Consider the following 9,297-nt stretch of genomic DNA (forward strand, 5'->3'; position numbering starts at 1 on the left):
AGTGGTCAACTAATTTGCCAAAAACAATTTGAACTCCTTGGTAATAACTTAAACGCTATATTTCAATTCCACTAATTAATTGTTCTCTCATTTCATTCTTGCATTAACATTTACTGCTTATTTAATTTTTACACCTTTAAGTAAGTATTAACCCTTTTAACTGATGATCACTGGTTGGTTACAAAAATACTATCAAAATTAAGCCAACGAAACATCAAATTTGTACAGTGCAATATGTAGTCATGCAACTACAAAACTGACCACAGATTCATTCAATTTTGAAAAGCAATTTTATGCAGCTATTCTTTTGTTTATCGTGTGGTTTGTGTTACATTAAACTGCACCATAAAAAACTTTATATAGATCCAGTTTTAAACTCATTAAACAATTTATGTTTTCAAATTTGTACATTTTGTTTTTAAATGAAGGTACAAAGTGTTTTTAGTCCTTGAAGATGAAACAAATTAGATCAGCGCTCTTATTATTGGCAAATCAGGGGAAAAGGTGCTTAGGACAAGCTGTAACAATTTAGTCTTCAATCAAAGATCGGTAGATCAAAAGTAGTTGCTAAATGAGTTTCTTAGACTCATAGGCCAGAGAAAGATTTTTCGCCTCCGATATGGAACCAGAAGAAATTCATTGAATTCAAATGATTTCTTGATCTATAACATTTACGAAGACATGATGATCAGCTAGCAACTCCGCAGTTAATTAGCCGGGAAATCACAATCTTCTCTGCAACAGTTTCATCTTCCACTACTCCTCCTGAAATAACTGGAGAATAGCACAAAAGAAAAAGAGAATCCATCAGGAAAGCTCTTTTCACAACATATGAAAAAGGTTGTATTCTACATAACAATATTTTTGTTCACCTATCAAATTACACTCAATCCAATCTAAATTTCATTCTTTGTTGTTTTTAATATGTTTAAAGTAATGAGGGAGAAGAAATTTTTGAAGCGGATATCAAGATTTTGACCAGGTTCCAATCAAGCTGTTGAAGAAAAAAATCCTCCCCAACTAGCTCAAAAACAGACCCTCCAGAAGAAAAACTAGGTAACTTAACTGTATTGTTATTTTTTCAGCAATGTAAACCCATTCATATACAAAACTTAGCAAGACATCTGATAATGTTCATTGTATAAATTGTAAAAATTTAGACATTGCCCTCGCTCTGCAGTCTCCATTTTGATTTCTATGTGTTTGAATATGTGTGTGTTTATGTGTTTACAGAATAATCTAAAGTTGAATTTTCGACCCCGCAACAACGTACGGGTAAAATTTTCTAGTTTAGTACTAATTTTAGTTGTTTATGTAATTCTCTTGCTTTCCAATCATTTAATTTACAAAAATGCTCAAAATTGATCAATTAGTGTGTAAATTGTTGAATATTCGTTTGGGTCCACTCTACAGTGCAACCTCATAATATAAATTATTTGTTTTCTAACAAATAGTTATTTAACATTGAAATTTGTTGTCATTTAGTACAATGTTTAAAAAGGCCCGCCTCAAGGCACGTCTAGGCGTTCTCTGAGGTAGGGCGTGAGGGTTGACGCCTCTGTTTTGAAAGAGTGGACGAAAGGCTTTGCTGGAGACGCCGAGGCAGCGGAGGCGCGCCTTAAGGCGTCCAGGCACCTTGTTTGCCCTTTTTTTTTTTTTTTTTTTTCAAATTTTTTTATTTTAAACCACCCAAACCCAAAACAACGCCGTTTGGGTAAGGATTTTTAATTCTAATTCCACAAATCCATCCATACGAGGACCATACCTTCGATCATCCTCTGCCTTCTTCACCTTCTTCTCCCACGCGCCAAAACACATAGCAGCTGCCGCCCGCTTGAAGCAGCAACGGTTGTCATGTCGTCGTCACCCCATCGCCGTCAGCAAGCCTACAAATCCCCAATTTTAAGGGTTAGGGTTTCTGAAATTTTGAAAAGTTATGGATTTTATTTTTTGATTTTTTTTAACACTGGTGTGAACTGTGAGTCTGTGATGTATTATATATTTTATATTATATATATAATAAAATAAATAAATAAAATTTCATTTTTTTTTTAACTTACATTATAGTTATTATTATAGTTATAGAATAATAATACAATACAATAATACATATTTAATATACAATATATACAATCCATATTTAATAAATAATACATATTTACATCTAATACCTTTGGCTTGATATGGGAGTTGAGGAGCAATCTGGGGTAGGGGTACGAAAGAGGGAGCATTTTAGGATAGGGCTGGGTGCGATGTAGTAGTTTTGGGTCTGAGATATGGAGCAGTCAAGGATAGAGGCAGGTCTTTTATTTCTTTTATTTCTTTTTAAACTCTAAATAATATTACTGAAATAAACCTGCTTTCACCATTTGTACCAGGGAAGCTCTTGAAAAGTGTTTTTGACGTCAGCTGTCTAAGATGGTCATAAGATCCAGAGCGACATATAAATTAATAAATTGTTGGTTCATTAACCGTATGCATAAATTGAGTATGTTCATCATAGTAATTGTTCCAGAATACCTGGAAATTGTTGGTGCATAAATTAATAAATTGTTGGTTCATTAACTGTATGCATCTAATGTTTATTGTTTAGGCATTGAAGAATATGGCTTCTTCTAAGAAAGATTTTGTTTGGCAATGGACAAAAGATTTTGATCCTATCACCAAGCACTTCTATTGTGTTTTTTGTAACCACAAATGCACGGGTTCAATTTCTAGATTCAAACATCACTTGGGTGGTGTAAGTTCAAGAGGAATGATTAGTTGTAAAAAAATCCCACCCAATGTGAAGGAAGAATGCTTTGCTAATGTTATGGGAACTAAAGAAAAGAAGAAAGCTAGCCATAAGTTGTGTTGTGGTGGTGGAGAAGAAAGTGAAAGTGTCGATGTGGGCACAACAAGGACACAATATGTAAGTAGTGGGAGTGGGAGTGTGAATGTCACACCTTCACAACAAACCGGTTCTTTTCTACCACCTAGGTCAAGGGGACCACTTGATAGGTATGTTTCGTAAGCTCGTCAAACCACATCGAATACATCTTTTAAAAAAGAGGAAAGAAGACAAGCATCCCAAGCACTTGCGCGATGGTTCTACACTAGTGCCATTCGATTTAATGTGGCAAACAACGAATATTATGTTAAAGCAATGAAAGCGGTATCTGATTTTGGTCCTAGCTTTGATTCTCCTACAAGCCATGAATATAGAACTTGGATGCTTAAAGAAGAAGTTGAGGATGTACAAAGCATGATCAAAGAACATGAAAAGGCTTGGAAGAGATATGGATGCACTATTATGTCGGATGGATGGTCGGATGGCAAAAGTAGGTGTTTAATCAACTTTCTTGTCAATAGCTCGCTAGGTACTTGGTTCTTAAAATTGGTTGATGCATCGGCATCTATTAAGAATGAAGATTTGTTGTATGGATATTTGGTTGATGTTGTTCAAGAAATCGGGGAGGAGAATGTGGTTCAAGTTATATCTGACAATGCTTTGAACTATAAGAATGTTGGGGCAAAACTTATGAAGAGGAGAGAAGGTGTGGTGGACTCCATGTGCGGCTCATTGCATTGATTTGATGCTAGAAGATATTTATAAGATGGCATGGTTTGATGACACACTCAAACGTGCTAGGTGTATTTCAAAGTATCTATACGGGCATCAATGGGTACTAGCATTGATGAGAAAGTACACCAACAATTTAGAAATTCTTCATCCGGCAGTCACTAGGTTTGCCACTTCTTTCCTTACACTACAAATCTTACAAAAGCAAAAGAAAAATCTTATTGCTTGGTTTACCTCTCAAGAATGGTTGGAAAGTACCTATGCAAAATCTTGTGAAGCAAAGTTGGCTAAGCATCATGTGCTACATGATCGTGAGTTTTGGGGTCGAGTTTCCTTTTGCATTAAGGGTGTTCTTCCTCTTGTTTGTGTCTTGAGATATGTTGATTCAGAGGAGAGAAACCACCCCCCCATGAGTTTTATATATGAGTTGATGGATGCTGCAAAAGAGAAAATTGCAAGCAATCTTAACAAAGTGGAGATAAAATATATGCCTATTTCGAGAAAGATAGATCGTAGATGAGACAATCAACTTCATCAACTACTACATGCGGTGGGCTATTACTTAAACCCATAATTTCGGTATGAGGACAATTTCTCAAATAGTGATGAAGTACGAAATGGGTTGTAAGCTTGCATGGATAGGATGCTAGGGAAAGGGAAAGAACATGAATAGGCCAATATTCAATTGGATTTATATAATGGTAGGCTTGGTGCATTTGCAGATTCTATGCCTATGCAAACTAGGAAAAGGCGAACACCAAGTAAGATTTAATTAGTCAATTGTTAATATATTTTTATCATTAACCCTTAAATTACTTTCTTTACTAATATTGTTTTTTTTAGCGGCTTGGTGGAAGCACTTTGGGACTAAAACACCTGAGTTAATGAAGTTAGCTATCCGAGTTCTTAGCCTTACTTGTAGTGCGTCGGGATGTGAGAGGAATTGTAGCACATTTTCAATGGTAAGTAAATATATTATTAGTATCTTAAGTGTCATTTTTGCTTAAGATGATTAGACTTGAATAATATAATTGATTTATTTGTAGACTCACACAAAAAGAAGGAATAGGCTTGAACACAAAAGGCTTAATGCTTTAGCCTATGTTAAGTACTATTTGGCTTTACAAGAGAGAAGTGAGAAAAGGAGGAAGAAGTACAATCCCATTGTTGCGGAGGAAATTGCCTCCGATGATGAATGGATAATGGAGATAGAAGATCCCGTTCTTCTCCTCCTCATCCTCGTCATGAGCCTACTCCTCCTCAAGAGCCTACTCACCTCGGGGTTCTATTGCATACAAAAGAAAACGGGGTACTGAAGGATCCTCAAGTCAAAGAAATTTGGAATATGGTTCGGAAGATTCTTTTGATGAATTGATGACATACCATACAAGTTCATCTAGAATTGGCAATGAAGAGGATGATGTTGCCTTTGATTTAGATGAAGATGATTTGGATGAATGGTTGATTCCTTTGTTTGTATTTTGATTTAGATAAAGAGGATTTGGACGAATGATTGATTTCTCTGTTTGTATTACCTTTTGAATGATGAATTTGGATGATATTACATTTGAATGATGAATTTAAATGATATTATCTTTTAAATGACTATGGATTTGAATGATAAATTGAGAATGGAAGTTTATTTTACATAGTATTATTTTTTAAGGTTGTGATATCCACACATCCCATTTTACTTCTCACACAGAAGATCAACAGACAAAAATTATCAAGAGGTATGTGAGAAGTAAAATGAGATGTGTGGATACTACACCCTATTATTTATACAATTATATGTATAATATATAAAACATATATATTAAAAAAAAAATTTAATCCCGTGAGGCTTTACCTCACGCCTAAACCGGCTTCCCTCGGACGCCTCTCCCACGCTTCACTCTTTTAATACACTGATCATAATTTCGAGCTTTGTTGAATTCATAATTCCCCATTTTTCCGAATTGTTCACATTCGAAATGGCTTTGGAGAAGAACACATTCGAAACCATAACCCCATCTCGTTTCATCACCTTCACTTTCCCAAACCCCTCCAACTCTTCCTCACTCCTCCGCGTCGCCGTCCTCGACTCACCTCTTCAACTCACTGACTCACCCCGAGTCGCCGCCATGCTAGTCCCCAACCACCGCGAGACCGACTGGATATTCTCCACCGAGTCGGGCCACCTCCAGCTCCTTCTCAGCTCTTCCGGGATCTCCCGCCTAATCCTCATCGGCAGCAACCAATCCGCAGACGCTCACCATTCACCGCCAATCTACCACCGTCAGGATAAAAACGACACGTCGTGTGATGAGGAAGTCGGGGTGAGTTTGAAATTGAAACCTCTATTGCTTGCTTTATCTCCAAAGTGTTGCTTCAAATTTGGCATTCCTGAGATACCCATTTTGTGTTATGAAGATAATGTGGTTTCTAGTGTGGTTTTGGAGAGGTGTGTTGGGTCTCTGGTTGGGGAAATGGTGGTGGAAGATGTGGAGATTGAGAGTGGCGCCGAGGTTTCGAAGAGGGAGTTCAGGAGGCGTTTGAGGTTTAAGAGATTGCCCAATTTGGTTCAAACGGAGGTACGCATTGTTCCGAAGACGGGTTTTGGTTTTGATTGTGTGGAATTTGGAGAAATAGAGTTTAGGCTCGATAATAGTGTTTTAGTGCACCCTTATTTGGTTCCTATGGTAGCAAGTCTGAGTCTTGTTGCTTCTTGTGTCGAGGAACAGATTCGAAGTGGGTTTAGACCCAAAGCTTTGTGTTTAGGAGTTGGTGGTGGAGCTTTGCTTGGATTTTTAAGTGCCCATTTGGGTTTTCAGGTTGTGGGTGTGGAGGCGGATGGGGAGGTTCTAAGGGTTGCTAAGAAGTATTTTGGACTGGAAGATGGTGAGCATATCAATGTTCACGTTGGGGATGCAATAAAGTTTATAAAGAAACTTGCTTTCCGTGTTAATGGACAGACTGCCGGTTCTATTTTTGCAGATGAGGTAGGGGATAATAGTGAGTCTTGTGACATGGGCGATGGCAATGACGTTCATACTAAATTTGATGTAGTGCTTGTTGATTTAGATTCAAGTGATGCTGGGGATGGTATAATTGCTCCGCCGTTCGAGTTTGTTAGGAAGCATGTGCTTTTGGCTGCCAAATCAGTTCTTTGTGATAATGGCATCTTTGCTATAAATGTTATTCCTCCAAATCGGTCATTTTACACAACAATGATATGTGAGTTTAGAGAAGTTTTTCATGAGTTGTATGAAATAGACGTTGGAAATGGAGAAAATTTTATTCTTATTGCTGTTGTGTCACCCGTTACATCTGCTACTAGTGATTGTGAAAACTCTTTCCTTAACAAACTAAGAATGGTTGTATCAGGAGCATACTTGAATTCCATAAAGAAGATCTAAGATCTAACTCTACTGTTTGGTAGAAGGGGGAGAGGGTGCCCCGGGGGGGGGGGGGGGGGGGCGGGGTTTTGTGGTGGTGGTTGGGGTCTGGGGAAGGTGAGACTGTAAAGAGGACACTTTCTTCATAATTTGACCAGTATTCGTTATCTTGGTGTTAAGATCTCCAGATTTAGAGCAACTTAATTGTTGGTTCTCCATCCTCTTATTTTGAGTGAAAACATGCATCAACGGTGGGCTTGGAATACTAGCTCTGACTGTTCTCTTGAGAAGAAATTGAGACTTTGATAGTAGTTTGGAAACTTATGCTCCTTTATTGGGTATGAGGTAAAAGGAAAAAACTCAACTTATTCGGTTCAAGTAACACCTATAATGTTGCCGTCGAGGGAAAAAGAAGGTAATACTTACAATTTATTTTTCTCTTGAAGGCAGGCTTTCTCTCTGCTGCATCGAGGCATATTATGTTTATTATGTGCTGCAGGAGTGATTATTGGGGAAGGATGCTGGTGAGGTGTTTTGGTAAAGCGGGTGAAGATTAAAGCAGTGATGAGGCAGCAAGGATTGGATGTCGAGGTGGTCATGGCAACGAGTGGGGTGGGATTGAGGACAACATTGTCAATGAGTGGACTTGTTTTTTGCCTTATCTGGTAGCCCCAAGGTAACAAAACAGTTTTTCTCTTTTATTTTTGGTCATGGTTTAATTGTTAGGTTATCAAATGGATGTTGATAATCTTGTTTCTAATAATTTAAGAGCACTCAGAAAAAGGAAAAAAAGAAAAAACGAGAATAAAAGAACCATTCAACTTGTATTTATTGATTGATAGGGTTTTTATTTGATTAGGCAACGTTTTTGCTTCAAAAATTCAGGGTGGCCTCTTGCTAACTGAGCCTTTGGAGAATTTTTTATTTATACTATTAGAAGATAACATTGTAAGGTTTTGTTTATACTATTAGAATCCATATATAGGTCAAGATTTGAATAAAAATATGACATTGTGGTACTTTCCTGAGAGGTGAAATTTTGTCCATCCACATCTACATCTTGTATTAAGCGACACAATTCTAGCACCGTGTTGACCTAAACTCACATGCATATCATTCTTATTCAACGGTTATGCATACACATCCGTAGTACAAGAAATGTTCTCTTGACAATCCTACGTTCCTATATTATGTCGGATGATTGCCCTTTTGGATCATTACTGACGTGGACTCTTGTTTTAATGTCTGATTACTCATTACTCTCTAACTCAACAATTTTTTCTAACTGTAGATTCAAATTTCTTGATGGCACAGTTGCGCTTATTCCTGCAGAAGCAAAAGGATTAGGAGACATGGTTAAGTTTTCTCCTCCAAACATCTGAATCAACACCTTCCTAGGAGGATGATCAACCGGGTGCCATTGGGTCTTCTCCATCTTCTAGAAGATTATAGACCGTCCCTAGGTAGTAAGACCCGTCAGTGTTCTCCATGGTTGCACCAATATCCTTTTTACCTCGTGCCATATCAAGCAAATGCATCCCAAAACTAAAGACATCTTACTGATAAGACACATTTCCAAAGTTCCTCGGGAACACTTCGGTGCAATGTAGCCCGTGGTCCCCCTAGCTTAAGTCATTGACACTATGCTTTGATCCTTGGAGCACAACCTGGCCAAACCAAAATCTGAAAGTTTTGGAGTGAAGTTATAGTCTAGCAAAACGTTATGTGGTTTGATATCAAAATGGAGGATTCGCTGATCGCATCCATGGTGCAAATATTCAATTCCCTTGGCTATTCCTAGAGCAATGTCTTGCAATTTGCCCCAAAAGAGGTTGCATTCCTTAGTGTCTGCGGATGAAATGAAACTCCGTGAGGTAAGAACTCATATACAAGAGCACGTCTAAATTCGTCATCACAGAAGCCAACCAAGCGAACAACGTTAACGTGGTGGATATGGCTCATCGTTCCCGCTTCATTTATGAACTCTTCCCCATTTCCCTTAGAATTGTTGAGGACTTTGACAACATCAAAGAAGTCAGAAGAAAGTTTTCCTTTAAAAACAGTTCCATGGGCTCCCTCTCCCAACTTGTCTTTGGATTGATTTCTAACCCTCTTAATGTAGTGGTGCGTGCACCGATTTACCGTAAGCATGTGATTAGTTCGTATGTTGATGAAGAGGATTTGAGCATGGAACTAGGTCTTTCCCTTTGTCTGTCGATGAAAATGGCTGTGATTAGTGTGGAAGGACCCCTGCTGGGAGATGTAAAGAAGGGTTGTATATATACATCATTTTTCATATCTCAATCATGTGAGCACAAATAATAATTGCTACAATAAATTTACATTTTTTTTTCCATA

At 37.7% G+C, this 9,297-nt stretch overlaps 2 protein-coding genes and 1 pseudogene across 6 annotated transcripts; 2 read left to right on the forward strand and 1 right to left on the reverse strand.

Moving 5' to 3' along the window:
• Nucleotides 1-2,553: 2,553 nt before the first annotated feature.
• LOC125478352 lies at nt 2,554-5,112 on the forward strand. Its single transcript, XM_048586497.1, has 3 exons — nt 2,554-4,323; nt 4,406-4,524; nt 4,609-5,112. The coding sequence occupies exons 1-3, from the start codon at nt 4,290-4,292 to the stop codon at nt 4,876-4,878; spliced, it is 423 nt and encodes a 140-aa protein (XP_048442454.1). The 5' UTR covers nt 2,554-4,289; the 3' UTR covers nt 4,879-5,112.
• A 299-nt stretch (nt 5,113-5,411) lies between these two features.
• Nucleotides 5,412-9,297, forward strand: LOC103927868 (eEF1A lysine and N-terminal methyltransferase). 5 transcript variants are annotated; one of them, XM_048586103.1, is made up of 3 exons: nt 5,412-7,354; nt 7,439-7,615; nt 8,231-9,297. In XM_048586103.1, exon 1 carries the CDS (start codon nt 5,536-5,538, stop codon nt 6,958-6,960), a length of 1,425 nt encoding a protein of 474 aa, XP_048442060.1. In that variant the 5' UTR covers nt 5,412-5,535; the 3' UTR covers nt 6,961-7,354; nt 7,439-7,615; nt 8,231-9,297. The 5 variants fall into 5 exon arrangements, with proteins under 5 accessions (XP_048442060.1, XP_048442061.1, XP_048442064.1 ...); XM_048586104.1 differs by having other exon boundaries at nt 8,254-9,297; XM_048586107.1 differs by having other exon boundaries at nt 8,272-9,297.
• Nucleotides 8,346-9,090, reverse strand: LOC125478218 (annotated as a pseudogene).

This window comes from the organism of the source record quoted next, unplaced genomic scaffold (assembly GCF_019419815.1).
Source record: "Pyrus x bretschneideri cultivar Hongxiangsu unplaced genomic scaffold, Pyrus_bretschneideri_v1 Contig24, whole genome shotgun sequence".
Taxonomy (NCBI): Eukaryota; Viridiplantae; Streptophyta; class Magnoliopsida; order Rosales; family Rosaceae; genus Pyrus; species Pyrus x bretschneideri.

Coding starts and splice junctions, on each gene's coding strand:
- LOC103927868 (XM_048586103.1), top strand. CDS start 5,536: ATGGCTTTGGAGAAGAACACATTCGAAACCATAACCCCATCTCGTTTC.
- LOC125478352 (XM_048586497.1), top strand. CDS start 4,290: ATGCCTATGCAAACTAGGAAAAGGCGAACACCAA. Junction 4,324..4,405: donor TAGGAAAAGGCGAACACCAA/GTAAGATTTAAT, acceptor TGTTTTTTTTAG/CGGCTTGGTGGAAGCACTTT. Junction 4,525..4,608: donor ATTGTAGCACATTTTCAATG/GTAAGTAAATAT, acceptor ATTTATTTGTAG/ACTCACACAAAAAGAAGGAA.